The sequence below is a fragment of the Thalassophryne amazonica genome, chromosome 20, assembly GCF_902500255.1.
Source record: "Thalassophryne amazonica chromosome 20, fThaAma1.1, whole genome shotgun sequence".
Taxonomy (NCBI): domain Eukaryota; kingdom Metazoa; phylum Chordata; class Actinopteri; order Batrachoidiformes; family Batrachoididae; genus Thalassophryne; species Thalassophryne amazonica.
The window spans coordinates 11,608,145-11,628,350 of record NC_047122.1 but is presented as its reverse complement, the minus strand read 5'-3'; the positions used below and the strand labels follow the sequence as shown (position 1 = coordinate 11,628,350).

General features: G+C 42.1%; 1 protein-coding gene across 1 annotated transcript in view; it reads left to right on the top strand.

The window, feature by feature from the left end:
• The window catches only part of LOC117501852 (thrombospondin type-1 domain-containing protein 7A-like), a 316,378-nt gene that overhangs the window by 66,766 nt on the left and 229,406 nt on the right, over positions 1–20,206 (top strand). Inside the window, exons 3-4 of the mRNA XM_034160813.1 lie at positions 5,385–5,624; positions 17,913–18,094. Of these exons, the coding sequence (XP_034016704.1) occupies positions 5,385–5,624; positions 17,913–18,094 (422 nt within the window). The remainder of the gene's footprint in view (positions 1–5,384; positions 5,625–17,912; positions 18,095–20,206) is intronic.

Genomic DNA, 20,206 nt, shown 5'->3' with positions numbered 1-20,206 from the left:
AAATGAAAACACAAACTAACAGAACAAAGATAGAATGGAACTGAACTATGACCAAAGCATGAAAAGTAGCAAAGAAACAAAATGGCAATGCATAATAGAACAGAGAATAAACACATGATGAAAATAAACACTAATACATCAAAGCTGGGGAACGTGAAGGGGAAAAGAAAGGGGGAAAAAACCGAATCAAAGCACAAATCGGGCTAAATCGTGACACTTACTGGTGCATTGCTGCCACCTTCTGCATCAGTCTGTTATAGCAGTACTAAATCCTCTCAAGGAGTCCAGATTTTTTGATGTGATTGATTATAACTCAGCCTGTGATCGACCAGTCAATTGCAATAGACCAGTTGGGCGCGCCAGCAAGAGATCATACTTTTCCAATGGATAAATCAGTGGTGGGCACAGATAACCAAAAAACTAACTTTGATAACAGATAATCAGATAACTGAAAAGTTATCTTTAATAAAGATAAAATGATAAACCACCCAAAAATGTATCGGAAGTTACAGATAACCAAAAAATTCCAGTATGGTCTCTGGTACATTTGCAACTACTAACAAGCTGGATTTGAGTTTTAACACCATGATCACTTCTGGTAGTATCAAAAGCAACAACAGACCCAAACAATGAGCCCACACTTCTGTCTTTGAACATCTTGCCCACTGCTGGAAGCTCTTGTTTACTACATGGCTTCCAGCACAGAAGCAAGCTGAGAGGAGCCATGAAGCTCAAGTCTTTACTCAATAGCAACGCTCCCGTCAGGTGGAGGTCTTGGAAAATAAAGCAATGTTGAGTTATGGTTTGGTGTATAAATAAAATGAATACTGATAGAATAAGATGTCAATTCTGTGATTTGTACAAAGTTAAAATATAACATATATATTTTAATATTGAATAATGCACTAATTCTGAAGTTTTGTAACAAACACAGACAGATTGCAAAGGCTTCTGGTTAAATGTGCCTCCGCTAAACACTGATTGGTTGAGTCATTCATTATGTAAACCAACACGTTAATGTTAGGTGTGTCGTGTGTTGGTGTTTATAGATAAATGTGCTTTTGTAAAATATTCCTTCTTTTTATTGGTAAAAACAGGCTTTTTCAAAAAAAAAAAAGAAAGCCAAGTTGTAATTAGATAAATCAAATCAAATCAAATCAATTTCATTTATACAGCGCTTCATATTGCAAGGCAAAGCCATACAATAATTACAGAAAAACCCCAACTGTCAAAACGACCCCCTGTGAGCAAGCACTTGGCGACAGTGGGAAGAAAAAACTCCCTTTTAACAGGAAGAAACCTCCAGTCTGAGAGCGAAGTGCTCTATTGGGGTGATATGGTACTATGAGGTCCCTAAGATAAGATGGGACCTGATTATTCAAAACCTTATAAGTAAGAAGAAGAATTTTAAATTCTATTCTAGAATTAACAGGAAGCCAATGAAGAGAGGCCAATATGGGTGAGATATGCTCTCTCCTTCTAGTCCCTGTCAGTACTCTAGCTGCAGCATTTTGAATTACCTGAAGGCTTTTCAGGGAACTTTTAGGACAACCTGAAAATAATGAATTACAATAGTCCAGCCTAGAGGAAATAAATGCATGAATTAGTTTTTCAGCATCACTCTGAGACAAGACCTTTCTAATTTTAGAGATATTGCGCAAATGCAAAAAAGCAGTCCTACATATTTGCTTAATATGCGCATTGAAGGACATATCCTGATCAAAAATGACTCCAAGATTTCTCACAGTATTACTAGAGGTCAGGGTAATGCCATCCAGAGTAAGGATCTGTCTGTAAGACAATCCTGCAGTTTAGCTAATTGGTGTGTGTCCTCTGGCTTCATGGATAGATAAAGCTGGGTATCATCAGCCCCAACCAGTCCCAGCAGAAGACTGCCCCTCCCTGAGCCTGGTTCTGCTGGAGGTTTCTTCCTGTTAAAAGGGAGTTTTTCCTTCCCACTGTCGCCAAGTGCTTGCTCACAGGGGGTCGTTTTGACCGTTGGGGTTTTTACGTAATTATTGTATGGCCTTGCCTTACAATATAAAGCGCCTTGGGGCAACTGTTTGTTGTGATTTGGCGCTATATAAATAAAATTGATTGATTGATTGATTAATCTGCGTAACAATGAAAATTTAAGCAATGCTGTCTAATAATACTGCCTAAGGGAAGCATGTATAAAGTGAATAAAACTGGTCCTAGTGTTATGGGTAAGACGTGGATTGAGGAGCGGTCCAGTATCTGACTGAACCCAGCATGAAATAATCAGAAGCAGTTCCAAAAAGAAAACATTTATTTTTCTCCCTTTGTGCTATACATGAAATACTAAATAATTTAAGTTCTGGTGAGGTGAAAAGGCGGCGCGCTCTCTTAGCGTCTCAACAGTCGGAGTCCGAACGTTCAGGACTCAGGAGTTCCGCCAACACCCCCCCCAGGTGACTTTCCCAGACTGTACTCTGCGAAGGAGGAACAGAGATGAGATTATTCAACACTTATTACTACGAAATATTGTTTAGAGGCAAACTTATCAGCTACACGTTTAGGTCTGGTTTCAAACTTAGTTCAAAGAGGCTGCTGCTCACAACTAGTGGAGGATCATTAATCCGCACACCACTGCCATGAGGAGCACGCCAAACAATTTTCACCAATAATTACTTATAGCTGCGTATAAACGCCAATTTACATTCACGGATAAACTTTTCAGAATATTCACCTCTGTCGTGTGCTGACAACGTTTGCCTCTCACCCTCGTCCTCCTTCACAGGCGCGATGTCAGACTCTGAAACGGCCCTCAGCGTCCCCACACGGTCATCACAAGGTCGTATTCTCTGGCAATCTTATGCAACTCACTGCTGGTTTAAATGTAGTTCTTCATCACTACATTGGTACCAGCTGGAAGTCCTCAGATCTGCACGTGAACATCACAGGTGTCGTGGATTGTCCTGATAGAGAGCCGCATGAGAATGCAACAGGTGCAGCCAATCATCGTAACAGAGGAGAGAGACTCTGCAGCACATTTTCCTCAGAGAACAGCGCCAAATCACCTGGGAAGGAAAATAAACACAAAACAACCCAACCTTGTCCAGCCAAACCCCCCCCAACACACAACACCTAGCACAGAACCTTGTGGAACTCCATAATAAACCTTAGTCTGTGAAGAAGATTCCCCATTTACATGAACAAATTGTAATCTATTAAATAAATATGATTCAAACCACCGCAGCGCAGTGCCTTTAATACCTATGGCATGCTCTACTCAACTCGCCCAACACCATTATTTTCTTCTCTTCTGACTACACAAGCAGGTCTGGATGCTGATTCGTCGTTGCTGCACTTACAGGGAAAACCATTTGGTCACCAGTATCAACCTCACACTTCCAGTCATTTGCACAGGACAAGATTCCTTTCCAAGTGGTCTTCAAACTTGCAGACTTTGACCTGAAGCCTTCCTTCACAAATGGAACATCAACTCTGGCATCTGCAATTTCAGTGATAGAGTTAACTTTAACAATCACTTCTCTAAGGCCACCTGAAATTGCCCCCAGAACCTGATTATACCTCTGAGTATACCGTCCGGAATCCAATGCTCTCTTACAACCAGATAGCCTGCCAACCACGTGCCTCAGTGAGCCAACTTTCCCGCAAACACACTTATCATTCGATGACTTGTGCCACTTCTTTAGGTTGTGGGGTGAAGGCAGCACATCATATGTCGAACTAATCAGAAAACTCAGGGTCAATTCTTCCATTCCCCAAATCTCTTTCCAGGACAGCTTCCTAGGTTCAGTATCTTCCCATGATGTCCACTGTCCCTGCTGCACCATACCTGCTGCTCGTGCTAACCTCTTCTGATCTTCATTCAAACGGATTTCTTAAGCAACCAGACTCCTCTTTTCGGCATCCGTAGCGGAAGTGAAGAACTGATCCCAGTCTGCTCCGCCTCTACATCATCACACCGATCCCAGCACGCCCAGTTTGAACAACACCAACTATGTCCTTATGCTTCAATCTCGATTCCATCTTGTCCACTTCACTTGATGCAGACCACTTGACACCTGTTCTAATCAACAACCGACTCTTTCAACTTTGAATTCTTCAGACAAAGCTGTAAATGGCAAGGATAGTTTAGCCTTGTGACCATAGAAACTGATGTTGGTCAAACAATTGGGCACACCAAGCCATTTCCTTATCTGTACTGAGATCCGTCTTTCCATTCTTTCAACATATGTAAAACCGATCTCATAGACCATCAGCGGCCACAGTAACCTGGGCATTAACCCAAACTTGAAACACCATAACTTCAACCGACCTGATAACTGACATTGATCGATAGGCTCTAGACCGTCTTTCAATAGTTTCTGAACCTCATGCACCCTCTTGCTGTCATGTCTAAAGCCATTGCAATTCTGTATAAAGCACAAGATTTCCTCTCTCAATATTTACTAATTACTTTATGTTATTCATCACTTGTTCAATATATGAAATATTGGATTGAGGTTTGGGGAAACACATATGAAACAAATACCAATTCCATATTTTTATGACAAAAGAAAGCCATAGGTAATATCAGTAATTAACCTTATCATGAGCCAGCTAACGATTTTCAATTTATTTCAATTTATTTAGTTTATATAGCACCAAATCACAACAAAGCTGCCTTAAGGTGCTTCACACAAGTAAGATCTAACCCAGTGGTGAGCAACGAGGGCCAAGACCGTGCAGGCTTTCCTTGCAACCAATCACCTCTGCAGGTAGGTTTGCTGATGAGCTTCTTCCCTGAACACAAGGGGAGGTCTAACCAGTTGCGTTGCGTACACTGGTTTCATTGTGGAAACCATTGAACACTAGCCAAGACCGGCGGAATGTGGTTGGACTTTTTCTTTCCTCAAAGAAGACGAGCAGCAGCGTTCTGATGCACGATGTGTTTCCACACGCTGCAGCTGCTCACACGGTGTTCCCGCTGTGACGGTTTTGTGCACGCACCTGAGCATGTGTCCCTCCCAACGTTGGCTCGATGTTTTCATGGTTCGCTCATTCAGGCTGTTTTGCTGTGATTCGCCCTGATTCCCACTTATTTGTGGTATGTGTGAAGGGGCCCTTAATGTTGTGCGTTGTTCAAAATTCTGATTAAAGATTGTGGTGGGCTGCTGAAGATTTTCAGTACTTTGAGAATGGCTCACCTAGAGGTTACCAGATGTGATCACAGTGTTCTAATTAATCAATACAAAGTTTTTAAAAGAATACTTTGTGATTGCATCTATTTTTTTCAATACAGGCAAAACCTTGAGAAAACAAGAACAATATTTTTCCCACTGTAACAGTTCCACAGTTGACACCAGTATGCATGTTTCATCCTGGTTTGTGGTTTCTTGTTTTTTCATCTGCAGCCTGTGTTCTCAAGAGACTTTGCCAGTGACCTACCAGGCCTGTGTAATTCCCGAAGCCTGTGAGGTGACAGAATGGACAGAGTGGTCAGCTTGCTCTAAGGATTGCTCCAGCTCCAAGGGCGTGCACACTCGGACACGACAAGTGATCCAGGTCCCGGTTGGTGGCAGAACACAGTGTCCACAGCTGGAGGAAAAGGAGTTCTGTGCCCCCCAAGGAGAAGGAGCACCTCCCTGCAATGTGTACGTATTGGACAAGAAAAGACTGCTAAATTAAACTTGTGAAGGGTACTCAGACCTACCTTAGTCCAGCAGTCCTCAGTTTACATTATTTCTGTTGATATTTTGTTCCTGATATCTTAGCAGTGATTTTCATATATATACACACAAATACATATGTGTGTGCGTGTGTTTCTTAAAAAAAGAGAGAAAATGGTTAACATAATCTCCTTGATTGAAGAAATAATAGTAAAAGAGCTGATACAGCTGTCAAATTTCTGTGTTCTTGAAGCAATATATCATAGAAATTGCAGCAAGGTCAGTAAAAAGGTAATCAAAAACACAGAGAAGGCACTGGGAAACAGAAAGGAAGAAGAGGAATAAGAAGAAGGACATGAAGAAGAAGGGCCTTTATTGCCATTGGGTGTTCAACCAAAATCTGTCCTCCACATACGTGTAACCATCACAATTAGAGTTTGCCACAGTCCAACCACTAGGGGCAGTGGATAGTTGCAGTCCAGTGTGCAGACCAACTCCAGACACTGAGATGCTGTCTTCGTCAGGAATGGAGAAAGGAGCAGACCCCAGCGTGCATATTTTTGATGGTGGGAGGAAACCAGAGTGGCTGGTGGAAGAACACGGAAACTCCACACAGAACTGGACATGCACAAAATCAAACCTCAGACCTTCTTGCTGTGAGGCAAGCGTGTTAACCACTGAGCTTCCATGTGCCACAAAAAATCTGGGTGGAATCTGGGTCAGCTTGATGATCAGTGAGAATTTTTACAGCACTAATATAAATAAAAGAACAATTACATGCAGAAGTACAGAGGAACATGACCATGGAATCTCAAAACCTGGAAGTAAAGTTACACAGTGAACATCAGAATAAAAGCACTAGGAGTAAAAGCGACAGGAGAAAAATACTAAATGTGACACATGCCGTATTTCCTGGAGTATAAGTCACATTATTTTTTTACTAGTTTTGTAGGTGCTCCAACTTATATACTGAAACATCATTCATTTGTTATTATAATAATAATCATAATGACTATTTATATCAGAGCAGGGGTGGTGGCCAAGCGATTAGTGCACTTGGTTTCAGTGTGGAAGGTTCCTGATTCAAACCCCACTCCTGCCACATTTCTCCATGAAATGTGGAGTTGCATCAGAAAGGGTACCTGCTATAAAACATGTGCTAATTCAACATGCAGATTCAGCTTGGATTTGCTGTGGCGACCCCGAGTGCACACAAGGGATCAGCCAAAGGGCCTAACTTTACTATTTATATCAGACTTTCTCTGGAAACAAAGCACTGAACAACATAAACTGTAATAAAATAATAAATGCCAATAATAACAAGTACAGTAAAACAATGCACAGAGATCCCAAATTAAAGAGTTGATGATCCAGAAAAATGGTGTCCTCCAGTGTGACCTATACTCTGAAAATACAGTAATAAACACAGAAACAGGCCAGGACAACAAAATAATACAAGCGAACCGTCGCGAAGCTACCTCATGGTACTGGGAGTCCCAAACAGGAAGTGCCAAATTGAGTCCACAGTGAAACAGGAAATGTCAAATGTCAAACACTTCAAGGATTGACAGACGAGGTCCCGTGGAATCTTGCGGGAACTCGGTGGAAAGTTCACACTGAAACAGGAAGTGCAAATTTTGAGTCTGCAGTAAAACAGGAAATGTTAAATGTTGAACACTTCCTTGCAAGGGTGGAGCTAGAGCAGAGGCCAGGGTTGTGCTGAACTCCCCTGAAATCTGATTGGACACAGATGATTGACATGTCACGGCAGCGCACGTCTGGTTGGAAAGAGCTGCATTTTGAAATCAATGAGTCACATTGACTGCTAGATCCTCCTGTCCAGTAGTTGGTGTTGTGTACCTTAGTAGTGTACCTTAGTAATCCACCTTAGCAGAAGAAGAAAAATGGACTAATAATGACATCAAAGTTATATTGGTGAGTAAACGGCCTCTTTTATGCCAGAAATGAGGTCCAGGTTGTTAAAAGCGGCATTTCTCCTTTAATTCAGGTTGTCTTATATATGTGTGTGTCTCCAGTGATTTTTAAATGGACAGGCAGCTGTTAATTAAATAGCCTCTTAATTTTGCTGTCTTTAGGACTTAAATAACCTCTTAATTTTGCTCTCTGAGTGACACCAGGATGATGGATGCATTTCACTTAAAAATACACATGCCACGGAGTGTTTCTCAACTGTACTCCAAAGTATTGCAACACTTGGCATTTCACACATTTTAATTTATTTATGCCATTTCAAATACAAATAAATAAATAAATCTAAAGTTATCTTCCGTAAACTCAAACTGAAAGCAAATATCTAAAACTTGATATAAATTTATTAAAAATCTAAAATTCAGCTTCCCGATGAAGTGGTGTAAAGGAGGATTTTCTTAAAAAGAAGACCTGAATGTTCAGTTACAAGTTGCCAGAAAGTACATCTGAGACGCAAGACTAGATTTGATGTTTTAGTGAAAGTAACTTTTGTATTTCTTCATAGTTTATGTAAATAAAGTCCAAAGAAGCTGAAAGGTTTTATGCTCATGCTCCAAAGAACCTTTTTATTGAAAAAATATCTGAAGGACCTAAATGACATGGTTAGATGGTGAGGAGCTTCCAGGCACGTGAGAGGCAAATAAAGAAAAATGCTAAGCTGAAAGGTTTTTGCCATGCTAATGCCCCCCTGAAGCATTTACTCAGAAAAAGCCTGAAGGACCTAAATGACATGGTGAGATGCTGAAGAGCTTTGCTCATTCATGTCCATGACATATACATATTAAAAAAGAACAGAACCGAAAATGGGAACCATGATCCCCCCACACAGTATGCATCAAAATATTGCAATGTTGGAATTTTTTCTACAAAAAAATCCTGTAAGATGAGGTAAAGATGAGAAATCTGCTCAGTTCTGTTGTTGTTGTCGCTGCTGCTTAAATATCCTGGCCAGTTGCCCATACTTTAGCCTGTACCCTGCTGAATTACACCCTGCCCCAACTCCTGCCCCAGGCAGCATACTCTATTCATGGCACACTCACACTTTTTTATTTTTATTTTGTGATGTACTTCTCTGTGAGGTGATCAAACAAGGCTCAACTACATTCCAAGTGAGCAGGTCACATCTCACAATACAATGCACATCCCAATTTTGGTGTGATTTTGGCACAAGCAAAAACATAATGCCCAACTGGTGTAAGATAGTTCAGGGTGTAAGATAACTCTGCAATGCCTTTTCTTGATTTGCTTTTTCTAAGCACCATCAAAATGCTTTGCAGAAGTGGTGTTTATGATGAAGAACTCATTTTTAGGGATTCTTGTTCTTTATGGTTTAGGACAGTATCTCACTGGGCTGCAACTGTCAGAGAGCAATTGGAGATGCGAATTAGCAACCAAACACATGAATGAGTGACAGTTTTGCAGTTGGTATATCACTGAAGTGACCACTCACATTTGAAATATGACAAGTTTATGCACAAAGTGTTTAGCTCTTATTCTCCTTCTGTTATCCGTGTGAATGTTGTTGTTGTTGTCCATTCAGCTGCTTCTGTTTCATTCAGAGTCACCACAGCGGATACAGCCAGATCCACATTGGCATATGGCGCAAGTTTTACACCGGATGCCCTTCCTGACACAACTCCAGTGTAACCTGGAGAAACACACACAGCTGCTGGTGTTCCAAAGAGGTCTCCCATCCAAGTACTAACCAGGTGCTGCACTGCTTAGCTTCTGATGGGATCAGACTTACACAGAGCAGGCTGCCTATTATCCATGTAAATAGACTGTGACAATTCCCCCACTGTACCCAGTAAGGACAAAATAAAATAATAATAAAATGATACAGCCTGGCATAGCTCTGGGGGTGGGGGGTGGGGGTGGGGCACTGGAAAGAAAGTGTGGATGACGCACTCACCAACTTGTAGAGTCAGGTTCCTGCTAGATTTGCTGTCCTCTTCACCAGTATACAATCTCCGCTTATATTACCCTTCGTCCTCGGCTCTGAGATCCATGCACTAGACCAGCCTCTTCTCTGTGACACAATGATTTCCAGCAGCACTTCTGAGCTGTGTGTCCTTTGATTTGATTTGATTCAGCAGCAACATTGTAAGTCTCTTTGGCTGTTCCTTTTTTTTTCACTTTGGTCTCCACAGATCTGCATCTGCTTGTCACTCAGACCAGATGATGCGTTTTTCACCACATCATCAGAGCCTCTGCCTCCCATGCCAGAGGTTATGAGTTCACATCCCGAGTGGGAGGAGTCAACAAACACAAAACAAAAACTGGCAACTGCGCTCTGCTTCAGCAGAATTGTGCTCCTCAATAGAAAAATAAAATTAAGAGCACATTAAATGCATGAGTCAAGAAAGTCTGTACAGGAGTCCTGAAAGCCTGCTGCAACTGCAGCCAGGCCAGCAGAAGCTTGGCAACTTCCAGAACTGGCTGTTCTTCTCCTATCATCTCCACTACTGTGGCGTGCTCCCCAGCAGCTTCTGTGGCCCAGCCTTCTCACAGTTCTCTCATGAATTCCTCATGTTGGGACTCCCAGCAAGTGCATTCAGAAGATCTCACAACACCAGTTATGGCTCTGGGGAGCATACTGGGAGGAGCCTTGTCACCTCACCAACTTTGAACAGTTCGAAATCCAGATGTGATGCTTGTGACACCCTGCGAGCGAAGAGCACCACTCAGTGAATGTCGCGGAAAATCAAGCAATTTCCCTTGTCATTTCCGTTTACACGCGGTCACAGCCCTGTGCCATAGTACCCTTAACACTTTCAGGAACTGACATTTTGTACCAGCAAAGGTTGTGTCCTGGTCTGACTAAATGTACAGCTGAAATTACTTTTGAGTTTGCCCACTCACTCCCTCATCTTCAACTGGTTACTCCAATTAAGGGTCATGGGAGGCTGGAGCCTATCCCAGCAGTCATAGCGCATGAGGTGGGGTACACCCTGGACACGACGCTAGTCTGTTGCAGGGCGACATAGACAAACAAACACATTCTCACCCAAGCGCACACCTACGGACAGTTTAAAGTTTCGAATTCACCAAACCTGCAAGTCTTTGGATGTGGGAGGAAGCCGGAGCACCTGGAGGGAACCCACGCAGACAGTGGTACATAAATCTTGTGTGACTAAGCGGGAACTCTGAGCTCTTCTGTCGCCATGGGGGTCCAAAGCATTAGGTGCATTTTCATCCAAAACACATCAGAGGAATGGTTCTCCAGAATGCGGGCTAAGGAGGACCTGATGCCCTCTAGAAGGTGGATACCAAACCCGGGCCCGACAGGACCCAATGGGTCAGGCCTAGTTCGGCCAAAGGATAGAAACATTAGGTCTCTCTCTTCTAAGTCCCTGTTGGTAAATGATATAATAATTGATCAACGTATTGATTTATTCTGCCTAACAGAAACCTGGTTACAGCAGGATGAATATGTTAGTTTAAATGAGTCAACACCCCCGAGTCACACTAACTGCCAGAATGCTCGTAGCACGGGCCGGGGCGGAGGATTAGCAGCAATCTTCCATTCCAGCTTATTAATTAATCAAAACCCAGACAGAGCTTAATTCATTTGAAAGCTTGACTCTTAGTCTTGTCCATCCAAATTGGAAGTCCCAAAAACCAGTTTTATTTGTTATTATCTATCGTCCACCTGGTCGTTACTGTGAGTTTCTCTGTGAATTTTCAGACCTTTTGTCTGACTTAGTGCTTAGCTCAGATAAGATAATTATAGTGGGCGATTTTAACATCCACACAGATGCTGAGAATGACAGCCTCAACACTGCATTTAATCTATTATTAGACTCTATTGGCTTTGCTCAAAAAGTAAATGAGTCCACCCACCACTTTAATCATATCTTAGATCTTGTTCTGACTTATGGTATGGAAATAGAAGACTTAACAGTATTCCCTGAAAACTCCCTTCTGTCTGATCATTTCTTAATAACATTTACATTTACTCTGATGGACTACCCAGCAGTGGGGAATAAGATTCATTACACTAGAAGTCTTTCAGAAAGCGCTGTAACTAGGTTTAAGGATATGATTCCTTCTTTATGTTCTCTAATGCCATATACCAACACAGTGCAGAGTAGCTACCTAAACTCTGTAAGTGAGATAGAGTATCTCGTCAATAGTTTTACATCCTCATTGAAGACAACTTTGGATGCTGTAGCTCCTCTGAAAAAGAGAGCTTTAAATCAGAAGTGCCTGACTCCGTGGTATAACTCACAAACTCGTAGCTTAAAGCAGATAACCCGTAAGTTGGAGAGGAAATGGCGTCTCACTAATTTAGAAGATCTTCACTTAGCCTGGAAAAAGAGTCTGTTGCTCTATAAAAAAGCCCTCCGTAAAGCTAGGACATCTTTCTACTCATCACTAATTGAAGAAAATAAGAACAACCCCAGGTTTCTTTTCAGCACTGTAGCCAGGCTGACAAAGAGTCAGAGCTCTATTGAGCTGAGTATTCCATTAACTTTAACTAGTAATGACTTCATGACTTTCTTTGCTAACAAAATTTTAACTATTAGAGAAAAAATTACTCATAACCATCCCAAAGACGTATCGTTATCTTTGGCTGCTTTCAGTGATGCCGGTATTTGGTTAGACTCTTTCTCTTCGATTGTTCTGTCTGAGTTATTTTCATTAGTTACTTCATCCAAACCATCAACATGTTTATTAGACCCCATTCCTACCAGGCTGCTCAAGGAAGCCCTACCATTATTTAATGCTTCAATCTTAAATATGATCAATCTATCTTTATTAGTTGGCTATGTACCACAGGCTTTTAAGGTGGCAGTAATTAAACCATTACTTAAAAAGCCATCGCTTGACCCAGCTATCTTAGCTAATTATAGGCCAATCTCCAACCTTCCTTTTCTCTCAAAAATTCTTGAAAGGGTAGTTGTAAAACAGCTAACTGATCATCTGCATAGGAATGGTCTATTTGAAGAGTTTCAGTCAGGTTTTAGAATTCATCATAGTACAGAAACAGCATTAGTGAAGGTTACAAATGATCTTCTTATGGCCTCGGACAGTGGACTCATCTCTGTGCTTGTTCTGTTAGACCTCAGTGCTGCTTTTGATACTGTTGACCATAAAATTTTATTACAGAGATTAGAGCATGCTGTAGGTATTAAAGGCACTGCGCTGCGGTGGTTTGAATCATATTTGTCTAATAGATTACAATTTGTTCATGTAAATGGGGAATCTTCTTCACAGACTAAAGTTAATTATGGAGTTCCACAAGGTTCTGTGCTAGGACCAATTTTATTCACTTTATACATGCTTCCCTTAGGTAGTATTATTAGACGGTATTGCTTAAATTTTCATTGTTACGCAGATGATACCCAGCTTTATCTATCCATGAAGCCAGAGGACACACACCAATTAGCTAAACTGCAGGATTGTCTTATAGACATAAAGACATGGATGACCTCTAATTTCCTGCTTTTAAACTCAGATAAAACTGAAGTTATTGTACTTGGCCCCACAAATCTTAGAAACATGGTGTCTAACCAGATCCTTACTCTGGATGGCATTACCCTGACCTCTAGTAATACTGTGAGAAATCTTGGAGTCATTTTTGATCAGGATATGTCATTCAAAGCGCATATTAAACAAATATGTAGGACTGCTTTTTTGCATTTACGCAATATCTCTAAAATCAGAAAGGTCTTGTCTCAGAGTGATGCTGAAAAACTAATTCATGCATTTATTTCCTCTAGGCTGGACTATTTTAATTCATTATTATCAGGTTGTCCTAAAAGTTGCCTAAAAAGTCTTCAGTTAATTCAAAATGCTGCAGCTAGAGTACTGATGGGGACTAGAAGGAGAGAGCATATCTCACCCATATTGGCCTCTCTTCATTGGCTTCCTGTTAATTCTAGAATAGAATTTAAAATTCTTCTTCTTACTTATAAGGTTTTGAATAATCAGGTCCCATCTTATCTTAGGGACCTCGTAGTACCATATCACCCCAATAGAGCGCTTTGCTCTCAGACTGCAGGCTTACTTGTAGTTCCTAGGGTTTGTAAGAGTAGAATGGGAGGCAGAGCCTTCAGCTTTCAGGCTCCTCTCCTGTGGAACCAGCTCCCAATTCAGATCAGGGAGACAGACACCCTCTCTACTTTTAAGATTAGGCTTAAAACTTTCCTTTTTGCTAAAGCTTATAGTTAGGGCTAGATCAGGTGACCCTGAACCATCCCTTAGTTATGCTGCTATAGACGTAGACTGCTGGGGGGTTCCCATGATGCACTGTTTCTTTCTCTTTTTGCTCTGTATGCACCACTCTGCATTTAATCATTAGTGATCTATCTCTGCTCCCCTCCACAGCATGTCTTTTTCCTGGTTCTCTCCCTCAGCCCCAACCAGTCCCAGCAGAAGACTGCCCCTCCCTGAGCCTGGTTCTGCTGGAGGTTTCTTCCTGTTAAAAGGGAGTCTTTCCTTCTCACTGTAGCCAAGTGCTTGCTCACAGGGGGTCGTTTTGACCGTTGGGGTTTTACATAATTATTGTATGGCCTTGCCTTACAATATAAAGCGCCTTGGGGCAACTGTTTGTTGTGATTTGGCGCTATATAAAAAAATTGATTGATTGATAGATGGGTTCAGGTTGGGAACGGTCACGACAACATGACGACATTGAACGTATGGCACATTTTTGAAATTATGATGCCATAGCCCCACCTTTCTAACCTCAGCCGCTCATAATAAATTGCCTGTTGTTCTTGTTGTTGCTGTTGTTAACAGTGTAATTTTACTTTTTTTGGTGGAGGGACAAAGTGGCAGTGGGCTGAAAAATGCACCCGGAGCACTGTATTATAACACCAAGGGACTTCTTTAAAAAACACTGCATTTACTCACAAAAGTAATTTCCACAATAAGGAATTTAAGTATTTTCAGGTGTCACCTTAAAAACCAAGGGCATCTTATGTGGACAACAGTTTTTGTCAGGCTGTGATCATGAATCCGGTTGAAAGGACACAATAACAGGTCAGATTAAAAGACTTTATTCTCTCTGTGTGCTGGAGCCAACAGGTCTGCATCACATGATGCAAATGCTAATTTTTGTTAAAAAAAAAAATAAAAAGAAAACACAGGCTCAAACAGCTTTTTTTCCCTTTTTGTGGGGATTTGTTTAGGATGGAAATAATGGAAACATTAACAATTCTGGGTTCGGACAGAAACATTAAAATGCCTGCCGGACACGGGTCGGATTTGAACAGATAAATAAGGCCCGAACCGCAGTCCAATGCCTTCCAGATCCAAGAGCGACAGCCCTTCTGATATCAATACTTTGGTTTATGATAAATTCAGGAGGTGTCTGCTGAAAGAGCCATTGTGGAGAGACAAGGGCGAGCCCCAAGACCTCTGAGTACAAGGACAAAGTCTGAGAGGAGAGGTCAAGTTGAGCTGCATCACTGCACCTTTTACTGTTTCAAACTCCTCAGTCACACCGAGACTGATCAAGGAAACATATAAGGAGATGATACTGTCAGTTTGTTTTTGTTTGACAAAAGTCGTCTCTCATCTGCAAAATGAGTTCCTTGTCAGGTGATGTGCACCAAATTCATCAGAAAGTTTTGTGCTTGTTCAAAACTTTGAGTGGAGATGTGTGAAAATCCTTCTGCTCAGCACAGATCTCTGTGAAAATGTGACATAATCTGTCCATTAATGCCCCAACTCCATGGACGACTGACAAAAATGGACAAAATATAATATATTTACTGTCCACGGGGAGCCCGCATGGACAGTACGCCGGCTCCTGCACATCCGTCGTATGGGCCTGGCGTTCCGGTATTTGGTGGACTGGGAGGGGTATGGACCAGAAGAACGCTCCTGGGTGAAGAGGAGCTTCATCCTGGACCCGGCCCTCCTGGCCGACTTCTACCGACACCCCGACAAGCCTGGTCTGGCGCCAGGAGGCGCCCGTTGAGGGGGGGTTCCTGTTGTGTGGGCCGCTGAAGAGGAGGTACTGCTGGCCCACCACCAGAGGGCACCCTGCCTGAAGTGCGGGCTTCAGGCACGACAGGGCGGTGCCGCCTCACGGGAACAGCCGGGAGTGACAGGTGTCACTCATCAACTCATGACAGCTGTCACCTATCTCCACTTCATCAACCACTCCATAAAAGCCGGACGACATCTCCACCCCGCTGCCGAGATATCGCCTACCATTGGAGGTAATATTCCTCAGCTAGATACTGTGCCGTATTGCACGTAACAGTTTGTTTATCCATTACAGAAGGACCTAATTGCTTGTGTCAGCTGGAGGCTGAACCAGTCGTTGACGGCAGGGTGACGGAGTTCACCCTTCACGACTTGTAAGACATGTAACTGGTCGGGTTTAGTGGACTGACTGTGTTCAGTATTGCGGAGGTGGAGGTGCAGTTCCCACCTGCATTGCTGACTGTGTTACTGGGTGTGCACACACCCACACCTCACTGTTTCTGCTTCCTGCCAGTGGCAGTGGAAATCGTGTGGGATCCGGTTCTTCTCTGGACAGACGTCTTCTATCCTCGAGCCTGCCCACACGTCACCTCTGTAGATTAACTACATACAAATTCTGTAACCGTCTGTATTTCGTTGTGCACATTCACAACAGTAAAGTGTTCTATTTTCAGCTCATTCATTGTCCATTCATTTACGCCCCCTGTTGTGGGTCCATGTCACTACACTTTCACAACAACACATGTACCAAACAATATGACAACAGTCTATTGGTAGAGTTCATTTAAATTAGTTGGTTTCTTGGCACAAACCTGGCTTTTCAGCATTGCTCCCAAATTTTCAACAGTGTTGAGGTCAGGGCTTTGGGAAGGCCATTCCAGAGTCCTTCTTGTTCCAACGCAGAACCATTTTTGATGTGTGTTTGGATCATTGTCCTGGTGGAACACCCAGTGGTGTCCAAGTTTCAAATGTCTAGCTGTTGATTTGAGGTGACGTTGAAGAACTTGGAAATAGTCCTTCTTCAATAATTCATCCCCTTTGTGCTATGCACTAGTACCACTGGCAGCAAAACAGCCCCAGAGCGTGATGCTACTACCACCATGCTTGACAGCTGATAGAGTGTTTTTGGGATTGAAAGCCTCACCTATACTCCTCCAAACATACCTCTTGTTATTGTGGCCAAATAGCTCAATCTTTGTCTCATCTGACCATAAAACCTTGTCAATGTGGAGAACTGACTGAAGGTAAGAATTTTTGAGCGGGAGATTCTTTCTTGACTGGCTCCCTCTCAGTCCATTGTGATGTAAATCTTGCTTCACTGTAGACAGTGGTACTGGTGTTCTAGCAGTGTCCAGTTCATGGGAGGCTTGAGCCTTGATGGTTCTTGGGTTGTTCCTGAACATTCTATCCAATTTTCTCTCATCTGAAGGTGACAGTTTTGGTCTTTTTCCAGACCTTGACAAAGTGGTGACACATCATAGTTACGTACATTTTTTTTTTTTTTGCACTGATTATCTTCAAATCTGCAGTTGTTTAGATATGGCTCCAAGAGACAGGCATATCTGCAGTTCACCTTCTTAGACCTCCATGAGTTCCTTGGACTTTCCCATTATTTTGAACATTGGTCAGTCCAACGAGTGCTGTCAAACACATCCTTTTTAATGGCGCCAAAGAGTCAATCATAATCACTAATGAGGTGTTAATAGTTGGCCTCATCACATTAAAAGACCTTGTAGAACCTTCAGCACCACCTATTGAAAGATTCAAGTTAATGCATGTATATATTTGAGCCTGGGTATGTAATTTTGACCCTATGTGGATTAGAGAAGATCCAAAATATATTCAAAAGTGTGCACCCAATTCTTGTTTCATTAGTGATTCGTTAATTATGTATATGCTGTGCATTCCACAAACAGTTCAAGGACATCAATAATAGCCCCAAGCTACCATGACATTTATCAAGAGTATGCCTGTATGTAAATTTCTGACCACAACTGTAGCTTCTATTGCTGCATTTCACCCACTGATGAAATATTCTGCTACTACAATAGCAGTTTCATTGCCATGGACTAATCTTTTAACTGGCCCAAGGACTTCCGATAATAAATTGTGGGGACAGTTTGACTGAAACAAGTGTTCTTAGTCAAATTTATGTCATATCAAAACAATTTTTTTTTCATTGCAGATACAGAGAAACAGTTTGTTAAATTACCATTACTGACTAACATAGGATGGTCTTGTGATTATTTTATTGGTATTTGAGTCAATTAGTTGAACTGTTTAAGACAAAACATTGATGGTATAAAGCTTTAACTGATGTGTGTCTACCTTTACCCTCAGATACACCTGGAAGACTACTGAGTGGACGGAGTGCAGGGTAGATGGCCTACTGAGTCAACAGGATCGTCGCCGTGGAAACCAGACAGGATTGTGTGGTGGCGGGATTCAGACTCGGGAGGTTTACTGTGTGCAGGCCAGTGCTAATACACCATCGAACCTCAGTTCAGTCAGAGGCAAAGAAGGTGACTTTTCCAAACCAGTTTGTGACAAGGAACATTGGCATCTTGTGGCAATGTTCCATTACATTACTGCTTAAAAATTAAATATTAATGTATTGTTTTTATTTGTTTAATTAAACTAGAAATTTGACAATTGGAATTATTAGTTCACATTGTGTCACTTAGCGTTGAAAATCACATGTGCCAAAAAAGCAAATTATTCTGCATGTTTGTACTGCAAGCAAAAATACCAAATGCAGTAGAAACACAAAGAATACAAAGACCACATGTCTAGTCAGTCCACTTTACGTAATTCATCAAAGAAAGTGAAGACTAGAAAAACAGCAAACCAGATGGCAATATTATGAGGCAGAACTGCATAACTCTGGAAGTTGTCACAGTGTAATCTACGAGGTATCTTATAAAACTAACCGGCAGTTTTATAAAAAAAAAAAACTATATGGATTTGAATGACGTGCGATTACACCAATCATGCTTGAACCCTCGTGCGCATGCGTGAGTTTTTTCACGCGTCGGTGACGTCATTTCCCTGTGGGCAGGCCTTGAGTGAGATGTGGTCCCGCCCTCTCGGCTGAATTCCTTTGTTTCACACGCTGCTCGAGACGGCGCGCGTTGCTTTATAAAACTTTTTTCTGGACCTGTGAGGAATATCCGAGTGGACACTATTCAAGAAATTCAGCTGGTTTTCGGTGAAAAGTTTAATGGCTGATGAGAGATTATGGGGTGTTTCTGTCGCTGTAAGGACTTCCCACGGAGCGGGACGTCATGCAGCGCTTCCAGGCGCCGTCGTCGGCCTGTTTCGACCTAAAAACATCCTAATTTAAGGCTCTGTTAAGGTTTCCAACAGAGGTGTTTTTCCTATTGCGACCCCCCGCGGTCGGGTCCGGCCCGACATGCGACTCTGCCCGCACGTTCTTTCATTACAAAATGTCCGTTAACAATGGAATGTCCGAATAAACTCCTCATGCCGACTTCTTCTGAAAGTTCTCTGTTCTCTGACGACTTACTGGGTCAACAGAGCCTGAAATGTGGAAGTTTTCAACTTGAAACGGCGAGACGCTGCCTCGAAGCACAGATCGCCATCAGGCGCCGTGGGCCGTCCTTAAAGCGACACTACCAGACCAAAATCTCTCATCAGCCGTTAAAATTTTCACCGAAAACCAGCTGAGTTTATCGAATGGTGTCCACTCAGTTGTGCCTTACAGTTTTGAAAAAATTTTGATCAAACAAAGCAGCAGTCTCTGAGCCATTCCTAAACAATGAAAAAAATCGACGAGAGGGTGGGCCACTCCTCACTCAAAGACTGCCCACAGGCGAATGACGTAACCGACAGGCGTGAAAAAACTCTTGCATGCCCACGAGGGTTCAAGCATGTCTGATGTAATCACACGTGATTCAAATCCATATGGTTTTTGAAAAAAATAATAAGGTCGGATACTTTTCTAATAGACCTCATATATTATAACAGCCAAGTAGCCTCTGTATACGTGTGTGCGTGTGTATGGCTTTGATCACGCAAAAACTGTGGAGACCTTACATTTGCCATTTGGTATGCTTATGTATTTTGGGTCAAGGATGAACACTGCAAAAACAGAAAGTCGATAGAACAAATATTTTTGAAGAAATTAGACATTTTAGCTAACCTATAAACAATGGATGTGTGCTGCAATGCACCATCAGGGTTTGTGGTTTTAAATGTTATTGGGGTTCATGATAGTTTAACAGTGTTTTTAGTGTTATTGATTTATTGTGTTTTTTGTAACCTTTGTGTTTTTTTTTTCAACCTAAGCACTATTTTCAGATGATTTTCAGTTTTTATCTTAGGACAAAAACTGTAACAGTCTGGCAGTGAGGAAATGCTCCGATGAGGTTATAAAGACAACCAAGTGATTACAGTGCAGAGAGATGTGAACCTGGAATGAACCTTACACTTTCACATCTGGAAGGTAAACCGCAGGGTGCAGGACTGACCGTGAGATGCCAGGCCTGAAGCTGGTGCCACACACTGCGGTCTGTGTTTGGAATGGATGTTGTCGCAGGAACAGGCCCACTGACGGCATGAGGAATCATGGATGACCCCTGTCTGTGGTGAAAATGTATGCAAGGACTTCTCTT